Here is a 23,183-nt window from a genome sequence, read left to right on the forward strand (position 1 = left end):
TTTCTTTCAGCTGTCTGAATATATCATCCCATTTTCTCTTGACCTGTAAGATTTCTGTTGAGAAGTCTACTGATTATCTAATGGAGATTCCCTTGTATGTGACATGTCAGTTTTCTCTTGATGTTTTTAGAATTTTCTCCTTGCCTTTTACTTTTGACAATTTGGTGATTATGCATCTTGGTAAAGATGTCTTTGGGTTGAACCTGTTTGGGGACTTTTGAGCTTCCTGGATCTGGATATCAGTGTTTCAACTAAGACTTGGGAAGTTTTCAGCAAATTTGATTTATTAAAAAAATTTTTTTTTAGAGACAGAGTCTTGCCCTGTTGCCCAAGCTGGAGTGCAGCGTCTTGGACATAGCTCACTGCAACCTTGAACTCCTTGGGTCAAATGATCTTCCCCACCTCAGCCTCTCAAAAATAGCTGGTATTAGAGATTGTTCCACCATGCCTGGCTAACTAAAACACATTTGTTTTTGGTAGAGATAGGGTCTCACTGTGTTGCCCTGGCTTGTCCTGAACTCCTGGCCTCAAGCGACCCTCTCATTTTGGCCTTCCAGAATGCTGGGATTACATATGTGGATTATTTTATTAAATAAGCTTTCTGTCCTTTTACTGTCTCTTCTGCTTCCGTGGCTTTCATAATGTGAAAATTTGTTTGCCAGATGGTGTCCCATAAGTCCCATAGGCTTTCTTTACTCTTTTTCATTCTTTTTCCTTTTTTTCTCTTGACTGGCTGATTTCAAAAACTTGTTCTGAAGTCACAAATTCTTTTTCTACTTTTCTAATCTGCTGTTGAAGCTCTATTTTTTTTTTTTAAATTTCATTCATTGGATTCTTCAGCTTCAGGAGTTTTGATTGGTTGTTTTTAAATGATTTCTGTCTCCGTTGAGTTTCTCATTCAGATCTCTAATCATTTTCCTGGTTTTGTTGAATTATCTGTCTGTATTCTCTTGTGTCTCACTGAGTTTCCTTAAGATCATTATTTTGAATTCTTTTTTAGGCAGTTTATAACTTTTCATTTCTTTGGGGTCAGTTACTGGAGAATTACTGTGTTTCTTTTGTGGTGTCACATTTCCTTGCTTTTTTATATTTTGTGTGTCCTACCCAGCATTTATATCTGCACATCTGGTGGAACAATCACCTCTTCCAAACTTTACATAGTGGTTTTCATAGGGAAAGGCTTTCACCTGTATGTACCAATTGGACAGGGTATGGTGGCTCTTATTCTGAGTGGGCACACTGGTAGTTTCTGTGCAGCTTCTTTAACTATAATCAGTGTCATTGATGACTTTGGGTGCCTAAGTGGCTTAAGCTTTAAGAGTTTGTTGCAGCAGTACTGGCAGCATGAGTTGTTAGGATCCTCAGTTGCAAGGACTTTGGGGTCCTCGAGTTCTTGTTTTCCCAACAATGGGAGCGATCCTAACTGAGGGGATCCTTTTTGGTGTCTGATCTGACATGGCCCACAGGCAGTCACAGCAGTGCTGGGCTGCAGGGTGCATGCTTGGATTAGCTGTGGATACAGTGTGCTGAGCTCAGGGTCATTGAAACTACTGTAGCACCTGGGACTTGGGCTGCACATTTACTCTATGAGGTCTGAGTAGATGCAGATTAGCCACAAAATTAGGGTCTGTGACGCTGAGGTTTACCACAGCAGCTTGTTCTCATGGGGCAGGGACATAGCTGTGACTCTGATCCTGGGGGCAGGGCACAGAACTGGCATAGCTCTGGAGAAGAAGGGGTGCTCCAACGGCCTGAGCCCCAGGGAGCAAGAGTCCCAGAGTCAAGAGTACACACCAGAAACTCAGGCCCTGGGGCATAAGGCACTCTGCAGTGGGGACTCTGGACCCTAGGCTGGTAGTACACAGCAGAGGCCTAAGTTTTGTGAGGCCAGGTGCAGCAACAATAGTTACCCGGTAATGGTGGAGCACAGCTGTGTCTTGGGCCCTGGAGGGCAAGGAGTAGCACAAGGATGACTCTACTGTCTGAGGAGGTGGGATGCTTCAGCAGTGTAGACTCTGGGGACTAGTCTGGTTCTATGGATAGGGTGTTGCATCCGTTCCACCTGGAAGACAGGGTGGTTCAACTCAACCAATGCTCTTATTTCCCTGGGATGCGGGGCCCTGCATGTTTCAGTTGCCAAGGGGGATCAACTGCTTGGCTAGACCAGTGCACAGGTTGCCTGGGAGGTGAGGTGCCATGTCAGCTCTGGTGCTGCTTTGGCTCAGGTGCCAGAGGTGTGACTGCTCTGCTTGGCCAAAGCCCTTATTTCTCAGAAGGTGAAGTGCTGCATTAGCTTAGACCCTGAGGAGTAGGACACAGAAACAACTGGGATATAGGGGATGGAATGGCTCCATAGCAGCTTGACCCCAAGGGTAGGGCATTGTAGCAGGTAGGCTTGAGGATGGCAGGTCACTAGACAGGCTTTTTACAGTGACAACAAAACCTCAGGGATGGAAGGGTACAGTAACTATTTATGTACAGAGCAGGATGCACTCCCAGAGAGGCTCTGCTTTCAAAATGGTATAGCACAGTAGCAGGTAGGGCTATAGAAGATGAGGGAGGTGTAGGATTCTTCTTTGGGGTGAACACAGCCATATGGACTCTGGGCAATTCCCTCAGCTGGGTTCAGTACCTATGAGGGCTGCAGAAGTCCACAGTGGTGAAGACTGTGGGTGTTCATGGTAGTGATGATGGTTGTTGGGGTTCTGTTGTTTACCTTTTCTTGGAAGGGAGAAGTCCCTCCTGGTTTCAAGCTGACCCTCTCAGGGGAAGTAGTGGTGGAGACAAGGACTTTTCTTCCCTTCTCTATGTGGCCATACTGTGTTTTTGTGCTCTATGGAGTTGCTTCTGCTCCTTTGCTGTATTCTGGTACTCTCCTTTAGTTATTTTCATCAAAATGTAGTTGTTATTTATTGTTTTGTTTGTTTGTTTTGGGGTGGAGGGCAGGGCTAGGAACTTGTAGTTGGCCACCTTGCTAACATCACTCTATTTTCTTGTTTCTTATGCTTTTGACATCACTAAGAATCCATTGCCAAATCTAAGGTCATGAAGATTTTCCCCTGTGTTTTCTTTAAAGAGTTATCTTAAAAGAAGCTCACAGATCCATTTGAGTTAATTTCTTTTCTTTTTTTTTTTTTTTTGAGACAAGATCTCACTCCGTCACCCAGGCTGAGTGCAGTGGCACTGTCACAGCTCACTGCAGCCTCAACTTCCCAGCCTCAAGCAATGCCCCCATCTCAGCCTCCTGAGTAGCTGGGACTACAGGCATATATTGCCACACCCAGGTAATTTTTATCTTTTATTTTTTGTAGAGATGGAGTCTTACTATGTCACCCAGGCTAGTCTCAAACTACTGGATGCAAGCGATACTCCTGCCTAGGTCTCCCAAAGTGCTGGGATTATAGGCGTGAGTCACTGTGCCTGGCCTGAGTTAATTTTTATATATCATATGAATTAGGGGTTCACCTTCATTCTTTTGTATGTGGATATATAGTTGTCCCAGCACCACTTATTGAATTATTTTCCCACTGAATAGACTTGGCACCCTAGTAGAAAATCAGTTGAACATAGATGTATGGGTTTATTTCTAGACTGTCTGTTCTATTCCATTGTCTATATGTTTATCATTGTGCTAGTACCATACCGTTTTGATTACTGTAGCTTTTTAGTTAAGTTCCAAATTGGGCAGTGTGTGTCCTTTAACTTGGTTCTTTTTTTTTTTTTTCCCAAGATTGTTTTGGCCATTCAGGGTCCCTAGCAATTTCATGTGAATATGAGGCTTCCTTAAAAATCCTAGGTAATTTTTTCCATTTCTGCAAAACAGAAAAAAAGTAATCAAACAAAAAACAAAAACAGTGATGGAATTTTGATAGAGATAACATTGACCCCGTAGATCGCTTTGGGAATTGTTGCTCTCTTATAACAATATTAAGTGTTCCTTTTTCTTTTTTTAGACAGAGTCTCACTGTGTCCCCTAGGCTGGAGTACAGTGGCATGATTTCAACTCACTGCAACCTCTATCTCCTGGGTTCAAGTGATTCTCCTGCCTCAGCCTCCTAAGTAACTGGGATTACAGGTGCATGCCACCACACCAGGCTAATTTTTGTATTTTTAGTAGAGACAGGGTTTCACCATGTTGGCCAGGCTGGTCTTGAACTCCTGACATCAAGTGATCTGCCTACCGTGACCTCCCAAAATGTTGGGATTATGGGCATGAGCCACCGTGCCTGTCCAGTTTTAAGTCTTCCAATGTGTGAACATCGGATAGCTTTCTATTTAATTAGATCTTATTAAACTTTTTTTTTTTTTTTTTTTTTTTTTGAGACAGAGTCTTGCTCTGTCACCTGGGCTGGAGTGCAGGGGTGTGATGTTGGCTCACTGCACCCTCTGCCTCCTGGGTTCTAGTGATTCTCCTGCCTCAGCATCCCGAGTAGCTGGGATTACAGGTGCACACCACCACGCCCAGCTAGTTTTTGTATTTTTAGTAGAGACAGGGTTTCACCATGTTGGCCAGGCTGGTCTCAAACTCCTGGGATCAAGCGATCCACCCTCTTCAGCCTCCCAAAGTGCTGGAATTACAAGCATAAGCCACCACACCTGACCCGTAGGTATTCTTTAAATGCTAGTATGTGGAATTGTTTCTTAATTGCCTTCATATTGCTTATTGCTGCCAGTTCATTTAATAAAAAAATCTAGTCCTGCCAAAAACAAAGTCAAGTTGTCCCTTGGCCCCACAGTAACTCTTTTAGAGTGTTTTCCTTCTTTTCCTTCTCTACCCCAAGTTTTAAGAAGTAACATATACGTATTGTGGAAAATTTGGGAAAATATTAACATAAAAGAAACTTCTAATACATTGTTTAGTGACAATTTCTGTTAATGTGTCAGTATATTTCTGTATTTTTCTGCATAAACATATTTTTACAGTAAATAAATGCAGTAAAACTGAATAATGGTTTCTAAAGTTCTAATAGTTTTCAACCCCTGGAACCTGAAATGTTACCAATATGGGAACACACTCTTTCCATATTTGCAAATTAAAAATCTTGAGATGAAGAGATCGTCCTGGATTTCTGGTGGGACTGAATGCAGTCACATATATCCTTATAAGAGGAAAACAGAGGGAGATTTGACCACACATCTCAGAGATTAGAATGATATAGCCACAAGCCAAGGAATGCTGGTAGCTCCCAGAAGCTGAAAAAGACAAGGAATGGATTCTTTCCTAGTGTCTCCAGAGGTAGTGTGGCACTACTGACACTTTGATTTTGACTGAGTGATACTGATTTTAAATTTCTCTGTTTTAAGCCACTGAATTTATTGTAATTTATTACAGTAGCCACAGGAAAGTAATAGAGATTTTGATACACGATGTGGTGTGCTGCTGTAACAGACACCTGGGATTAGATAATTGGTGGAGGCTAGAGGAATTTTGAAGTGTGCAGTACAACTATGGATGTTAAAGGCACTTCTGGTGAGGGATCTGAAGGAAGTGAGGAGCATATTAGAGAAAGTCTATAAATATATAGTCTTAGAGAATACATATATTGTTAGAAGCAAAATATTGGTAGGAATATTGTTAAAAGTGCTGGTGAAGACTTGGAAGGAAATGAGGAACATGATATTGGGAACTGGAGAAAGGTTATCCTTGCTATATAGTGGTGGAAACTTAGCTGCACAATTGTTTGCCACAGTTGTGTGGAAACCATAACTTGTAATCAGTAAACGTGGATATTTTTGCTGAGGAAATTTCTAAGCAAAGTGTTCCAGGTACAGCCTGGTTTCTTCCTGATGCTTATAGTAGAGTGCAAGAGGAAAGAGTTAAATTGAGGGAATGAATGCTACTAACCAAACAAACAAATAAAACCCCTCAAAACCAGGACTCTATCATTTGGGAAATTTTCAGCCTATTGAGACTGCAAAGTTGATAAAACTGAGATTCACTCTGGAGAGAAGTGAGGGTGTGACTGAACAACTTTTCCTAGTGTTGAAGGGATTGGATGTTTGACTCATGGATCCATTCAATCATTATAGCAGAAGCCAGGGATAGAGAGGAGGTTATCCAAGAAAGATCTGTGGAAGACTCTCTTTGCCTAGTGACATGGATTGGTGTGCATACACAGGAGACCCAGTGGAGATTTGGAAATATTAAATCAGAAGGAACACTGCCAGCTTGGACTGAAAGGAGAAAAACAGGATTAAATGAAAGAAGACTGTCAGACTTTTATAATTCTGCAGACCAGAATCAGGCTGATAAAACTGCTCACCTGCAAACATATGCTTAAAAAAGGAAGGAAAAGGAAAAATGACTTCATGGTAGGAGCTACAGGCCCAGAGGCCTGAGGCCAGGCCCATAGGCTGGATTCAGGTGCAGAGGCCAGAACCACCAACGTAGAGGTTCAAGCCACAGAAGATTATTCCCAGGCCTTGAATCCTAATGGAATTTGCCCTTCTGGATTTCAAAATGGCTTGGGACTGTTGAACCTTTTTCCTCCTCTTTTCTCCCTTTTGGAATGGCAATATCTTTAACTGTTATTCAGTGCTTATTTCATCATTGCATTTTGGAAGCAGATAACTTGTTTGCTAGTTTCAGAGGAAACTAATATAGTAAGCATAAGGATTTTCTAAATGCATTCTAATCTTTTAAACAAATCTCATACTCCAATTTAAAATGGACTTTTTCCTAAATTTAAGACCTTCTCCAATGCCTTGCCCCAATGCATTGTCTATGAAATCCTTATTCCTTAGATTCAACCCTTAAGATAATACAATCCAAAATGGTAGATGTGTATGCCAAGGCAATGCTCCTAATGAGCCACCGTGGTGCAGAAAACAAACAGTGAGAAAGAAAGAGAAACAAAATAACCTTAAAATAGATATAATTCCATGTTTTTATCTTATCCTTTTAAATTTTTAATTTTGTGTACATTTTATAATGCAGTTATATATAATTTCCAAATTAATTGATAGCCATAATTTGGGAATGCTGTAAAACTTTTTTTTTTTTTTTTTAACCAATAGGGATGTACAATCAAAAAGATTTAGAGACTACTGTTCCAAAACATGACTGTTGGCAGTGCATTTGGTGGTCCCGCAGATCTGTTTCTTTCTTCAACAGTGTTTGGATGGAACAGATATGGGGACTAAAGAAAAAAAAAAAGAAGAAAACAATAAAATAAAACATGACTGTTACTCAATCATATTGTTAAGCAAGATCCAGAACCTGAAAAAGACAGAGTGGATTCTTTCTTAGAGTCTCTAGAGGTAGTATGGCCCTACTGACACTTTGATTTTAACTGAGTGATACTGATTTTACATTTTTCTGTTTCAAGCCACTGAATTTGTTGTAATTTATTACAGTAGCCACAGGAAAGTAATTCAGGTTTGGTCTGTTGTCCAAACTTCACCCTGTTTTGAACTCAGTCCTTTGCTTGTAATAATTAAATAAATAAGGTAATAAAATGACTTATAGGAACCTTTAGATTTGTCCTGTTTTGCAGTGTGGCATTCTTAGAGTTTATCATTTATCTTTTTTACTTGTAAGATAGAGAGCTAGGCAATGATTCGTTACTGAAATATACTTTAAATATGCGGCAAATATATAACATAAAGTAATGCTTCTTATTTGGTAAATTAGCATCTTATTTTAGACTTTACAATCTAAGCATTAATATATTAGCTAAAACTAATATGCTGTGCTGGAGTTAGCTAAATGATAGGCTGGAGATGGCTTTTATCGTTTTATGAGAACCAGTTGTGTACATCTCTCCTCTTCCATGCAGCAGCCTGACATTGGCCATGATGGGAGTATTTACATCATGGAAATGGGCAAATGCTAAAAATCTGGCCTTTCTTTTCCTCGACTCCACTCTGTGAGCTTTTTAGCACTGTAAGGTTTTTAATGACTAATTCCAAATCATGCTGTACAATGTGGAACTTTGAAATCCTTTATGAAAAAATTGTTATATGGCCAAATATGTTTCAGAAATATTGCATATAGAAATGTACTCTTTTTGTTGGAGAGTCAGAATATGTATGGTTATTCTAAAATCTGTAGTTTATGATGTGAAGAAAGGTATTTAACTTTGTATAACTCAGCATTTTCAACACTTTTTAAAGTGTATTAACAAAACTCATCTTTGCATTACATCTATTAATAACCCACTAAGTTAATGTTTTGCAGAGCACTCTTTGAAAAAGATGGAGATATGTCATATTTATTACTTGCTGATTTAAAATGTGTTTTATTTTCAGCCCTTCCAAGGTAACCCTTCTGGGGTCAGTTATCTTCACATTCCAGCACACCCAGCATCTGGCAATATCAAAGCATAATCTTATGTTCCTTTATACCATCTTTATTGTGGCCACAAAGGTAAGAATTCAAAGTACCTATAATTATTACAAATCCTGTATAAACATTCCCCTTTGATACAATTCTGCATACTGGGCAAGTAAGAGAAACATTTATTTATTGTTATTATCTAAGAGGAAGAATTTGGGGAGGTTTACTCAGTACATCCATGACTTTCTGAAACTTAACTTTTCTGTGATTTCTTATTTGCATTATGCTAGGGCTATCAGGAAACACTTGCAGATAGCCTAGTAGTATATTGGAGAAGAGAGAGTAGTAGAAATAGCCAATGCTGATCAGAGACTGCAGAGATGATAGTGTCTCATTTGTAAAATGAGATACTTGAGATAGATATTCTCTGAGTTTCCTTTAAGCTCTAAAATTTCAAATATTTTATATAGGACATATTTGTGGTCATTCTTTTCTATTAATATTGCCTGGGTGGAAGCTTTATTCCTTCTTGAAGATAGGTTAGAGACAGACAGTCTTGGGTTCAAATCCCAGCTTTGCTGGCTAATCCCTGAGTAGGCAAGCCACTTAATGTCGCTGAATCCTAATTTTCTCGTCTTCATTGTACAGTTGTTGAGAGGATTAGAGAGGATGCATGTCTTTCTGTCACTGTATCTGACGTATCTTATGAATTTTATTTGCAGCTGTATCATGAGGCTAATTCTGACTATTCATACCATGAATAAGTATTGTTCCCTGTTCACAAATAGACAGTTGATTTTATAATAAAATTGTTATTTAAGTCTAGAAAATTTTATGGCCACCTCTATTTTAGACTAGATATTTTTGGCTAAAAACTTATCTTTGGGATTTTTAAAAGGAAAACAGGATAGCTAATATGTGTCTTAGAATGAAGTCACTGTATGAATCATTCATTTTTGTTTCAGTAGTCTCTGAAATGGAGATGGTCTGTGGCTGTAATCAAGTAACAAATATTGGAGGCAAAATCTCTTCACATGTAGTCTCTTCCAGTCCTCAAATTTTGAGCTGTATATATTTTTTTCTAACGGCTTTATTGAGATATATTTTCCATACTGTGTTAGTCTGTTCTCATGCTGCTAATAAAGACATACCTGATATTGGGTAATTTATAAAGAAAAGGAAGTTTAATGGACTCACATTTCCACATGACTGGGGAGGCCTCACCATCATGGCGGAAGACGGAGGAGGAGCCAAGGTACATCTGACATGGCAGCAGGCAAGAGAGCTTATGCAGGGGAACTCCCATTTATAAAACCATCAGATTTCGTGAGACTTACTCACTATCCCAAGAACAGCACGGGAAAGACCCTCATGATTGAGTCACCTTCATCTGGCCCCTCCCTTGTACAATTCAAGGTGAGATTTGAGTGTGGAGATATGAGTGATGTATGGTTTGAGCCAAACCATATCATATATCATACAGTTCACTTAAAGTGTATAATTGAATAGTTTTTTTAGTGTATTCATGGAGTTGTGCAATTATCACTACAAATCAGTATTAGAACATGTTTATCACTCCAAAAAAGAAACATTGTATTCTTTAGAAGTCATTTCACATTTTCCCCAATACTTCCAGCTATAGGCCATTTTATTTATCCACTCATCAGTTGATGGATAGTTTGATTGTCTCACTTTTTGGCTAAAATGAATAATAAGCTGTGAACACTCATGTAAATATTTTTGTGTGGACATGTGATTCATTTCTCTTGAGTATATCATCTATGAATGGAATTTTTAGGCCATATGTTAATTCTGTTTATCCTTTTGAGGAACTGACAGATTGTTTTACAAAGTAGCTTTATCTTTTTATATTCCCATCAGCAATGTATGAGATTTCCAATTTCACCACACCATTACTAGTGCATAGTATTGTATTTTTTGTTACAGGCACCCTAGTGGGTGTGAAGTGGCATCCCATTGTGGTTTTGATGTACATTTCCCTGATGACTAATGATGCTGAGTATCTTTTTTGTGCTTGTTAGGTATTTGTATATCTTCTTTGGAAAAAATATCTAGTCAGATTATTTGCTCATTTTTAATTTATATTTTGTTTTAATGTTGAGTTGTAAAATTCTTTTCATATTTTGGATACTAGAACGCTATCAGACTTAATGATTTGCAGATATTTTTTTCCATTCTGTAAGGTTTTTTCTTCACTGATAGTGCCCTTAGAAGCACAAATTGGTAAAATTTTGATGAAGGCCAGGCTCAGTGGCTCACGCCTGTAATCCCAGCACTTTGGGAGGCTGAGGTGGGCAGATCACCTGAGGTCAGGAGTTTGAGACCAGACTAGCCAACATGGTGAAACCCCATCTCTACTAAAAATATAAATATGTAAAAATTAGTTGTGGGTGCCTATAATCCCAGCTACTCAGGAGGCTGAGGCAGTAGAATCACTTGAACCAGGGAGACAGAGGTTGCAGTGAGACGAGATTGTGCCACTGCACTTAAGCCTGGGCAACAGAGAAAGACTGTTCTCTGAACAGAAAAAAAAATACAAACAAAAAAAACCCAACAACACTTTTTTTATGAGTCCAATTTACCTATTTTCTCTTTTATTATGTGTTCTTTGTATGTCATAACTAGGAAACCATTGCCAAATCTAAGATCATGAAGATTTACCTCTATATCTTCTTCAAGAGTTTTATAGTTTTAGCTCTTGTATTTGGTTTTTATGATCTGTTTTGAATTAAGTTTTGTGTATGGTATGATGAACAGTCCAAGTTTTTTCATGTGGATATCTAGTTGTTCCAGCACTATTTATTGTAAAAACAATTCTTTTCCTTTGTGAATTGCCTTTACAATCTTGTCAAAAATCAGTTGACTGTAAATTTGAGGGTTTATTTCTGGATTCTCAATGTTATTCCATCCATATGTGTGCCCGTCCTTATGCTAGTACTACTATGTCTTAATTGTTGTAGCATTGTAGTTAGTTTTGAAATCAAGACGTGTGACTGTGGTAGGATCCAAGATGGCTGATTAGAAGCAGCTGTGGTCCATGGCACTCATGGAAAGGAGTGAAAAGGGGCAAGTGAATTCAGCACCTTCAACTGAAATACCCACCTTGCAGTGGGACTGTCTAGGCAAACAGCTCATGTAGGGTAAGGGACCTTGGGCTTTGGAATGCCCAAATGGTTTGGACAAGGAAGGTCCCCTCCAGTGCAGCACACCTCCTCTACCAAAAAGCAGCCAGACTGCTTTTTTAAGCGGGTCCCTCATTCTGTTCCTCCTGACTGGGTGAGACCTCCCGATAGGGATCTCCAACCACTTGCTACAGCTGGGAACAGCATGGAGCCAAAGGAACCCCCACTGCCAGCCAAGGGAAGCAGTGAGTGATTATGCAACCTTGCCCAGGGATCCACGCTTCTCTCATGGACCTTTGCAACCCCTGGATCAGGAGATCCCCTCGTGAACCCATGCCACCAGGGTCTTGGGTCTGATGCACAGAGCTGTGTGGAGTTTTGGCAGAGCAGCCACTCAGGCGCACACAGAGACACAGGAGTTTACATACTGTGGCCCTGGGGTCCCCAGCAAGTGAGGAAATCCATCCGTACATATTCCTAGGAAGGGGGCTGAATCCAGGGAACCAAGCAGCATCGTGCTGCAGGCCCCACTTCCATGGCACCTCACAATCTAAGACCCACTGGCTTGGGTTCCAGCCTGCCATCGGCAACGTGCTGGAATCTGCCTGAGACAGGTCTGAGTTCCTGGGGGGAGGGGCGGCTGGCATCTATGCGGTTTGGTAGACTTAGCCGTTCCAGCCTGCCGGCTTTGGAGAATATGAACAGTCCAGATGAGGAAGGGTCCTCCACAACGCAGCACAGCTCCCTTGGTAGATCATGGCCAGACTGCTTCTTTAAACAGGACCCTGATTCATTCCTCCTCACTGGGCGGGACCTTCCTGTGGGGCCTTCAGCCACTTCAAAAGGGTTCTATTGGGACGTAGCTCTTAGGGGGAGGAGTGGCCACCGTCTCTGTGGTTTGGCAGACTTAGCCACTGTAGTCTGCTGGCTTTGGAGAATACAAATGTTACAGATGAGAAAGGGTTTCCCCACAATGCAACACAGCTGCTTTGCTAGATCGTTACCAGACTGCTTTTTTAAGCCGGACCCTGATCCATTCCTCTTCACTGGACAGGACCTCCCTGCAGGGACTTCATCCATTCCAGCCAGGGTTCTCCATCTCTCCCTGGGATGGAACTCCCGGAGGGAGGGCCAGTCACCATCTCTGTGACTCAGTTGACTCATCCATTCTAGGCTGCCGGCTTTGGAGTGCCCAAATGGTTTGGACAAGGAAGGTCCCCTCCAGTACAGCACACCTCCTCTACCAAAAAGCAGCCAGACTGCTTTGTAAAGCAGGTCCCTGATTCTGTTCCTCCTGACTGGGCGAGACCTCCCAATAGGGATCTCCAGCCACCTCCTACAGGTGCATTCGGTCCGGCAGCAGGTCAGTACCCGCCTGGGGCAGAGCTTCCAGGGAAGGAGCTGACTGCCATCTTTGCTGTTTCATAGCCTTCACTGATGATACCTCCAGGTTTGGGAAAAACCAAGGTATCTAGGGTCTGGAGTGGACCCTCAGCAAACCACAGCAGCCCTATGATAGACTGGCCTGACTGTTAAAAACAAACAGAAAACAACAACAACATAAACAAAAAAGACCCCATAAAAACCCCATTCGAAAGTCAGCAACCTCAAAGATCAAAGGTAGATAAACCCACAAAGATGAGAAGGAACGCAAAAATGGTGAAAACTCAAAAAGCCAGAGTGTCTTTTCTCCCCCAAATGATGGCAACATCTCTGCAGCAAGGGCATGGAACTAGGCTGAGGCTGAGATGCCTGACTTGACAAAAGTAGGCTTCAGAAGGTGAGTAATAATGAACTTCACTGAGCTAAAGGAGCATGTTCTAACCCAATGCAAAGAAGCTAAGAATCATGATAATAAAGGAGATGATAGCCAGAATAGTCAGTTTAGAGAGGAACATAATTGACCTGATGGAACTGAAAAACACAACATGAGAACTTCACAATGCAATCACAAGTATCAACAGCAGAATACCTGAAGCAGAGGAAAGCAGCTCAGAGCTTGAAGACTATCTTTCTGAAATGAGACAGGTAGACAAAAATTGAGAAAAAATAATGAAAAAGAATGAACAAAACCTCTGAGAAATAGGGGATTATGTAAAGAGACTTAACCTGTGATTGGAGTACTTGAAAGACACGAGGAGAATGGAACCAAGCTGGAAAACATACTTCAGGATATCATCCAGGAGAACTTTCCCCACCTAACAAGACAGGCGAACATTCAAGTTCAGGAAATACAGGGAACCCCAGTAAGATACTCCACGAGAAGATCAACCCCAAGATGCATAATCATCAGATTCTCCAAGGTTGAAATGAAAGAAAACATGTTAAGGGCAGCCAGAGAGACAGACCAGGTCAGCATCAAAGGGAAGCCCAGCAGACTAACAGCAGACCTTTCAGTGGAAACCCTACAAGCCAGAAGAGACTGGGGGCCAATATTCAATATTCTTAAAGGAAAGAATTTCCAAACCAGAATTTCATGTCCAGCCAAAATAAGCTTCATAATTGAAGGAGAAATAAGATCTTTTTCAGACAAGCAAATGCTGAGAGAATTTATCACCACCAGGCCTGCCTTGCAAGAGGTCCTGAAGGAAGCACTAAATATGGAAAGGCAAAACCATTACCAGCCACTACAAAAACACACTGAAGCACAGACCAGTGACACTATGAAGCAACCACATAAACAAGTCTGCAAATAACCAGCTAGCATCATGATGATAGGATCAAATTCATATAACAACAATACTAACCTTAAATATAAATGGGCTAGATGCCCCAATTTAAAGACACAGAATGGCAGGCTGGATAAACAGCCAAGACCCATCGGTATTCTGTCTTCAAGAGACCCATGTTCTGCGCAAAGACACACATAGGCTCAAAATAAAGGGATGGAGGAGAATTTACCAAGCAAATGGAAAACAGAGAAAAAAGGCAGGGTTGCAATCCTAGTTTCAGACAAAACACACTTTAAAACCAATGAAGATAAAAAATGACAAGTGCATTACATAATGGTAAAGGGTTTAATTCAACAAGAGGAGCTAACTATTCTAAATATATGTAAACCCAATACAGGAGCACCCAGATTCATAAAGCAAGTTCTTAGAGATCTACAAAGAGACCTAGACTTCCACACAATAATAGTGGGAGACTTTAACACCCTACTGACAATATTAGACAGATCATTGAGACAGAAAATTAACAGAGATATTTAGGACCTGACCTCAGCTCTGGATCAAGCAGACCTGATAGATAACTACAGAACTCTCTGCTCAAAAACAACAGAATGTATATTCTTCTCATTGCCACACGCACTTAATATAAAATTGACCACATAATTGGAAGTAAAACACTCCTCAGCAAATGTAAAAGAACTGAAATAATAACAGTCTCTTAGACCACAGCACAATCAAATTAGAACTCAAGATTAATAAATGCACTCAAAACCAGACAACTACATGGAAATTGAACAACCTGCTCCTGAATGACTCTTGGGTAAATAATGAAATTAAGGCAGAAATCAAGAAGTTCTTTGAAACTAATGAGAACAAAGAGACAGCATACCAGAATCTCTGGGATGCAGCTAAGGCAGTGTTAAGAGGGAAATTTACAGCACTAAATGCCCACATAAAAACCTAGAAAGATCTCAAGTTAACAACCTATCACCTCAACTGAAAGAACTGGAGAACCAAGAGGAAACCCCAAAGCTAGCAGAAGACAAGAAATAATCAAGATCAGAGCTGAACTGAAGGAGATAGAGACATGAAAAACCCTTAAAAAAAAAATCAACAAATCCATGAGCTGGTTTTTGGAAAACATTTATAAATAGACTGCTGGCTAGACTAATAAAGAAAAACAGAGAAGAATCAAACACAATCAGAAATGATAAGGGGGATATCACCACTGACCCCACAGAAATACAAACAACCATCTGTATAAAGAACAGTATACTATAAACTATACTATAAACAGAGAATAATAGAAACACTTCTGTGCAAATAAACTAGAAAATCTAGAAGAAATGGATAAGTTCCTGGACACATACACCCTTGCAAGACTGAACCAGGAAGAAGTTGAATCCCCAAATAGACCAGTAAGGAGTTATTAAATTGAGGCAGTAATAAATAGCCTACCAACCAAAAAAAGGCCAGGACCAGATGGATTAACAGCTGAATTCTACCAGAGGTACCAAGAATTGCTGGTACCATTCTACTGAATCTAGTCCAAAATATTGAAAAGGAGAGACTCCTCCCTAACATACACTGGGGCCTGTCAGGGGGAGGTGGAGGGAGGGAGAGCATCAGGAAGAATAGCTAATGAATGCTGGGCTTAATACCTATGTTATGAAATGATCTGTGCAGCAGTCCACCATGGCACACATTTAGCTGTGTAACAAACCTGCACATCCTGTACATGTACCCCTGATCTTAAATGAAAGTTGAAGAATAAAGAAAAATAAATAATAAAAAAAAGTGTGACACCTCTGAATTTGTTATTCTTTTTCAGAATTGTTTGACTATTCTGGGTCACTAGCATTGCCATATGAACTTTGGGATCAACTTTACAATTTCTGCAAAGAAGCCAGCTCTTATTTTGATAGGGATTGCTTTAAATCTGTAAATTGATTTGAGAATAATTGCCATCTTAACAGTAAGGTTTCCAATTCATCAACACAGGAGTTCTTTTGATTTAGTTTGGCCATCTTTGTTTTCAATATACACGTCTTACACTTTTTTTGTTAAATTTATTCCTAAGTATTTTATTCTTTTTTGATTTTATACTAAATACAATTGTTTTAAAATATCACTTCCAGGTTGTTTATTACAAATATGTAGAAATACAATTGATATTTGTATATTGATTTTGTATCCTGCAACCTTGCTGAACTCATTTATTAGTTCTAATAAATGTTTTAAAAGGTAGATTCCTGGCTGGGCATGGTGGGTCATGCCTGTAATCCTAGCACTTTGAGACGCCAAGTTTGGCAGATCACTTGAGGTCAGGAGTTCGAGACCAGTCTGGCCAACATGATGAAATCCTGTCTCTACTAAAAATACAAAAACGGAGGTTTCAGTGAGCCAAGATTGTGCCACTGCACTCCAGCCTGGGCAACAGAGCCAGACTCCATCTCAAAAAAAAATAATAATAAAATAAATAAATAATAAAATAGAAGATAGATTCCTTAGGATTTTCGATATGCAGGATCATGTCATCTGCAAATAGAGATGATTTTACTCTTTACTTGTCAATCTGCATGTCTTTAATTTTCTTGCCCAGTTATCCTGGCTAGAACCTCCAGTATAGTGTTGATAGAAATGGAGAGAATGAACATTCTTGTCTTTTTCTTCGTCTTAGAGAGAAAGCATTTGGTATTTCACTATTAAGCATAATGTTGGCTATGAGTTTTTCCTAGATGCCTTTTAGCAGAGTAGGAAGTTAATTCCTTTCTACTCCTAGTTTGCTGAATGGGTGGGAGCTGTATTATTTTTGAGTTTCTAACTTTAATCTTTAAAGAAAATGAATGTATATTGTGGGTTTGGTAAGAATAAATAAATAGCACTGATATCTTACATTTTCTTGAGTTACAGGATCAGCTTTTGTTCATGACCTAATTTGTGGAATAAAAATGATAATTTTTCTTACAATTGTTCCTGGATGTAAAGTTCTATATTTTAACACCCAAACTTAAACACCATACTGCAATGTAATAATAATAAAGATATTTAAAAATAGGAAAACATACAATGCTGAACTTCTTTTATAATATTTCTCAACATTTTCCTAATTAGAAAGTATATCCACCAGTTTCTAAATAGAATGTTCATTTTAAACTAATTCATTTGCCCAAATCCCATTTAGAGTTTACTGAAACTGATAATATATTTCATAATCTTAATCATTTTTTTATCTTTTAAATTTTATTTCAATAGTTTTTGGAGAACAGGTGTTTTTTTGGTTACATGGATAAGTTCTTTAGTGGTAATTTCTGAGATTTTGGTACACCTAAGCAGTGTATACTATACCCAATGTGTAGTCTTTTGTCCTTCATCTCTCTCCCACCCTTCCCCTCAAGTCCTCAAAGTTCATTGTATCATTCTTATGCCTTTGCATCCTCACAGCTTAGCTCCCACTTATAAGTGAGAACATACGATATTTGGTTTTTCATTTCTGAGTTACTTCACTTAGAATAATGGTCTTCAGCTCCATCCAGGTTGCTGCAAATGCCATTATTTTGTTCCTTTTTATGGCTGATTAGAATTCCGTGGTGTATACGTACCACCTTTTCTTTATCCACTTGTTGGTTGATGGGCATTTAGGCTGGTTTCATATTTTTGCAATTGCTAATTGTGCTGCTATAAACATGAGTTTGCAAGTGTCTTTTTCATATAATGACTTCTTTTGCTCTGTGAAGATACCCAGTTGTGGGATTACTGGATCAAATGGTAGTTCTACTTTTAGTTCTTTGAAGAATCTCCATACTGTTTTCCATAGTGGTTGTACTAGTTTATATTCCCACCAGCAGTGTAAACGTGTTCCCTTTTCACCACATCTACATCAATGTTTTAAAAATATTTAAAAATAAAAATTGGCTCTATAAGGAGTAATTGTGAAATAGAGCTGTTGTGAAATAAAGCAGAAGAAATGGTAAAGAATGACTAAAACTGAAAAGAGGCTGTTGGGTTTTGAAATTAAAAGATATTTGGTGACCTTAGTAAAAGCAATTTCAGTGGACTGGTAAGGGATAGAAAAATGATTGTAATCAACTGAGGTGAATAAAAAAGTGAAGATGAAGAGTGTAAACTATTTTAAAGGGATTTGGAGGGAGTATAAACAGGAATAAAACTTGGGAGAGCATTTTGGCAGTATCTGACGAGGGTGAAAATTCACGTACCTTGTGACCTGTTCACTCTGTTTCTAGGTATGACCAACAGCAGTGTTTCCCAAGGTATGGTACAGGGCCCAACTTTATCAGGATCGCTTTAAAAAATGCTTTAGCAGATGCTATTCAAATTGGCGGCGGGGCCGATGGTTGTGCTGAGACTCGTCACTGCCCGGGCCACTGGGCCTGAGTGTTGCCTTCGCCACCATGGACGCCACCGGGCGCTGACAGACCTATGGAGAGTCTGGGTGTGCCTCTTGGGCCTTATCGGGCCACCAAGCTGGAATGCCCTTCAGGCAGGCATGTGTTATTAGTCCTACTTTACCAATGTGGACACTGAGGCTCACAGACATTAGAGGCCTTCTAAAGTCACATCTACAGCAAGTGGCAGAGCTAGAATTCAGATCTTCCTGGTATGGCCATCTTAAATGGATTCTGCTACTTATGGAATGAAGTTACCACATCTTTTCGAGCAGGAATGCCTCTAAGAAAACATAGACAACACTTTAAAAAATATGGCAATTGTTTCACAGCAGGAGAAGCAGTGGATTGGCTTTGTGACCTATTAAGAAATAATAGCAATTTTGGTCCCAAAGTTACAGGTCAACAGACTATCCAACTGTTGAGGATATTTCTTAAGAATCATGTAATTGAAGATATCAAAGGCAGGTGGGGATCAGAAAATGTTGACGATAATAAGCAGCTCTTCAGATTTCCTGCTACTTCGCCACTTAAAACTCTGCCACGAAGGCATCCAGAATTGAGAAAAAACAACATAGAGAACTTTTCCAAAGATAAAGATAGCATTTTTAAAAGATGAAACTTATCTCGTAGAACTCCTAAAAAGCATGGAATACATTTATCTGAGGAAAATGCTGAGAAAATAAAGCATGAAATAATCAGTGAAGATCAAGAAAATGCAGTTGATAATAGAGAACTAAGCCAGGAAGATGTTTTAGAAATTTCGAGATATGTTATTCTGATCTACCTGCAAACCATTTTAGGTGTGCCATCCCTAGAAGAAGTCATAAATCCAAAACAAGTAATTCCCCAATATGTAATGTACAACATGGCCAATACAAGTAAACATGGGGTAGTCATACTACAAAACAAATCGGATGACTTCCCTCACTGGGTATTATCTGCCATGAGGCCTGGCAGATTGGCCAAGAACTGATGATATGAATAATTCAACTAATGTTGGATTTGAACAAGATGTGTTCAGAACAATCACAGATTATTTTCTAGATCTCCCTGAACCTCTACTTACTTTTGAATATTACAAATTATTTGTGAACATTTTGGTTATTTGTGGCTATGTGATAGTTTCAGATAGATCCAGTGGGCTACATAGAATCCAAGATGATCCACAGTCTTAAAAATTCCTTCACTTAAACAATTTGAATTCCTTCAAATCAACTGAGTACCTTCTTCTCAGTCTGCTTCATAGAGAAAAAAGAAGAATCAGATTATTCTGAGAGACTACAGATAAGCAATCCAGGATTTCAAGAAAGATTTGCTAAGAAAATGCAGCTAGTTAATTTAAGAAACAGAAGAGTGAGTGCTAATGACATAATGGGAGGAAGCTGTCATAATTTAATAGGGTTAAGTGGTATGCATGATCTATCCTCTAACAGCAAACCAAGCTGTTGTTCTTTGGAAGGTATTGTAGATGTGTCAGGGAATTCAAATAAGAGGCATCCAGTGTGTTTCATCTATCTTTTCCAAACATAGAAGGACAAAATAATAAACTGTTTTTAGAGTCTAAGCCCAAAGAGGAATTCCTGTTGAATCTTCATTCAGAGGAAAATATTCAAAAGCCATTCTGTGCTGGTTTTAAGAGAACCACTACTTTGACTGCTCAAGACCAAGAGAAGTTGTGTCATGGGAAATGCAAGTCAAAACAGCTTTGTAGGTCTCAGAGTTTGCTTTTAAGAAGTAGTACAAGAAGGAATAGTTATATCAATACACCAGTGGCTGAAATTATCATGAAAGCAAATGTTGGACAAGGCAGCAAAAGTGTGCAAACAGCTATGGAAAGTGAACTTGGAGAGTCTAGTGCCACAATCAATAAAAGACTCTGCAAAAGTTCAATAGAATTTTCAGAAAATTCTTTACTTCCAGCTTCTTCTGTGTTGACTGGCACACAGAGTTTCCTGCAACGTCATTTAGAGAGGGTTGCCATCGATGCTGTACAGTTATGTTGTTTGTTACTTCCCCCAGCAAATTATAGAAAGCTTCAACTTTTAATGCGTATGATTTCCCAAATGAGTCAAAATGTTGATATGCCTAAACTTCATGATGCATTGGGCACAAGATCACTGAGGATACATACCTTTTCTTGGTGTGTGCTATGCTGTGCTAAAGAAGTGGATCTTGATGAGCTTCTTGCTGGAAGATTAGTTTCTTTCTTAACGGATCATCAGGAAATTCTTCAAGTACCCTCTTACTTACAGACTGCAGTGGAAAAACATCTTGACTACTTAAAAAAGGGACATACTGAAAATCCTGGAGATGGACTGTTTGTTCGTTTGCCAACTTATACTGTAAGCAGATTAGTGCTCAGGACTTTGATGAGCAAAAAGTTTCTACCTCTCAAGCTGCAATTGCAGAACTTTTAGAAAATATTATTAAAAACAAGAATTTACCTCTAAAGGAGAAAAGAAAAAAGCTAAAACAGTTTCAGAATGAATATCCCTTGATACATCAGAAAAGATTTCCAACCACGGAGAGTGAAGCAGCACTTTTTGGTGACAAACCTACAATCAAGCAACCAATGCTGATTTTAAGAAAACCGAAGTTCCGTAGTCTAAGATACTAACTGAATTAAAAATCATGTAATAGTTGTGGAACTTTTATAAATGAAGCCATATCTGAGAATGTAGCTAATCAAAAGGAAGTCTGTTATTAATAAGGTATTTCTAAATAAACACATTATGTAAAGAAGTACCAAAATAGTTGTTTATCAATGTGAGACTCCTAGGAAACTAACTAGATCTCAACTGAGAGCACATAACAATAGGTGATACCAAATACTTTTTGTTTTTAACGCAGCTATGCAGTAAGACTATCATGATGTGTACTAAAATTTTATTTACTTGAATTTTGAAACCTGAGCTGTGTTCATCAAGATTAAACTGTAATTCTGTTTTTAAAAGAAAATTTATCTGCATATGTACAAGTTCTGAGATATTAGCTAATGAATTAGTTATTTGGGGTTACTTCTTTGTTTCTAAGTATAAGAATGTGAAGAATATTTGAAAACTCAATGAAATAATTCTCAGCTGCCAAATGTTACACTCTTTTGTATATTCTTTTTCCACTTTTGATCTACTTATATATATGTGTGTGTTTTAAAAATATGTGTATATTTTATCAGATTTGGTTTTGCCTTAAATATTATCCCCAATTGCTTCAGTCATTAATTTGTTCAATATATATATTTTGAATTCTAATTTGCATAGTCTGTTACAAGATGGGGATATAAAAGAAGTATAAGGCAATCATATATTCATTCAAAAGATACTTATTTAGCAACTGCTATGTGCCTTCATTGTTCCAGATATGTGGAGACAATGATAAATAAAACATATAATCTCTTCTATAAGGTATTTATTTTTAATCAAGGGAGATACACTTATCAGATGCTTAAAATAACAACACTACCCACTGAAATCAGGGCATGTATAATCATTCAGCTCACGACTGACTTCTATGATGATGGAACAGGTCTCTAAGCTAGTGATTTTCAAATTAGTGCACATTAGACTCACCCGAGGAGTTTTAAAACAGCCTATTGCCTAGGGCCTAACTTACACTAATTAAATCTGAATTTTAGGGATGTTGTATAGGGATTAGTATTTTTTTTAATCTAGGTGATTCCAATATTCAGCCAACTGTGAGAATCAACGTCCTCAATGCTTTTTTTAAACATGTTTATAAGTGTCAAGATAGTGGCACATTGACTTTATTTTTTCATTGGAAGAAAATGCCTGCCAAGTATAAATGCCTCTCATCTTAAAACAAGGTTCTTCAGGTTTCTGCTTGATTGACTTGGTACAAACTTGAAGCAAGTTGCCTTCTATTTTTTACTCCAAGATTGTTTGATATCTATTCCTTAAGTGTAAAGAAATATATAATGCCTGGGTTGTAATAAAATCTTAATGTTTAATGACTATTCTAATTTCTCAATATAATTTCATACTATTTCTCTATAAAATGATAGTGTTCCATTTAACATTACTGATTTTTATTAAAAATCTGGACAGAGAATTATAAATACGACTTTATCCTAGAAACTCTGGCTATAAAATTATTGGACCAAATTGAATTATTTCTAAGGCGTTAGTATGCTAAAACTTTCTTTGTTTATAGATATGTAAAATGTGGGTTATATTGCAAATTGATATTAAAATTATTTGGGGTTTTGTAACAATTTTGAAAAATGCTTTAGCAAAGTAGCGTTTAATATTTATTTATGAAATTATTAGAAATGAGCTCCTTTAAAAATTTTTAAAAGTCAACTTTTTAGAAGTATAATTGATGCATAATAAACTGTATTCATGGATAATAAAGTACATTCAGTCTAGGAGTACATTTTGATGAGTTTTGACAAATTTGTATACCTGTGTAACCACTACCACAGTCAGTGTATGAAACATTTCTATCACTTCGGAGCATTCCCTTGTACCTTGCTCTGATAAATCCCAGCCACTATCCATAGCCCCAGTATACCATTTATCCACTTTATATCACTACAGATTAGAGTTGTCTTTTCTGTAGTTTCATATAGAGTCATATAGTATGTACTCATTTTGTTTTTGAGATTTACCCATATAATTACATATTCCTAAGTAGTATTAGGTACCACAGTTTGTTTTTCCAGTTA

The 23,183-nt window shown here is 38.5% G+C and overlaps 1 protein-coding gene and 1 pseudogene across 4 annotated transcripts in view; both read left to right on the forward strand.

Annotated features, from left to right (window-relative positions):
- The window catches only part of TMEM38B (transmembrane protein 38B), a 78,453-nt gene that overhangs the window by 44,933 nt on the left and 10,337 nt on the right, over positions 1-23,183 (forward strand). For 2 of the 3 annotated variants that reach the window (XM_003911405.4, XM_021927300.2), the window contains one exon: positions 8,251-8,368. In XM_003911405.4, coding sequence (XP_003911454.1) covers positions 8,251-8,368 — 118 coding nt within the window. Of the gene's footprint in view, positions 1-8,250; positions 8,369-9,495; positions 9,695-23,183 lie in introns of all 3 variants that reach the window. The other variant, XR_001895692.3, reaches the window with a different exon arrangement.
- On the forward strand, positions 17,721-22,466 carry LOC103878176 (annotated as a pseudogene). Its single transcript, XR_638205.4, has one exon. The product of XR_638205.4 is annotated as a DEP domain-containing protein 1A pseudogene (transcript).

This window comes from Papio anubis, chromosome 13, assembly GCF_008728515.1.
Source record: "Papio anubis isolate 15944 chromosome 13, Panubis1.0, whole genome shotgun sequence".
NCBI lineage: Eukaryota > Metazoa > Chordata > Mammalia > Primates > Cercopithecidae > Papio > Papio anubis.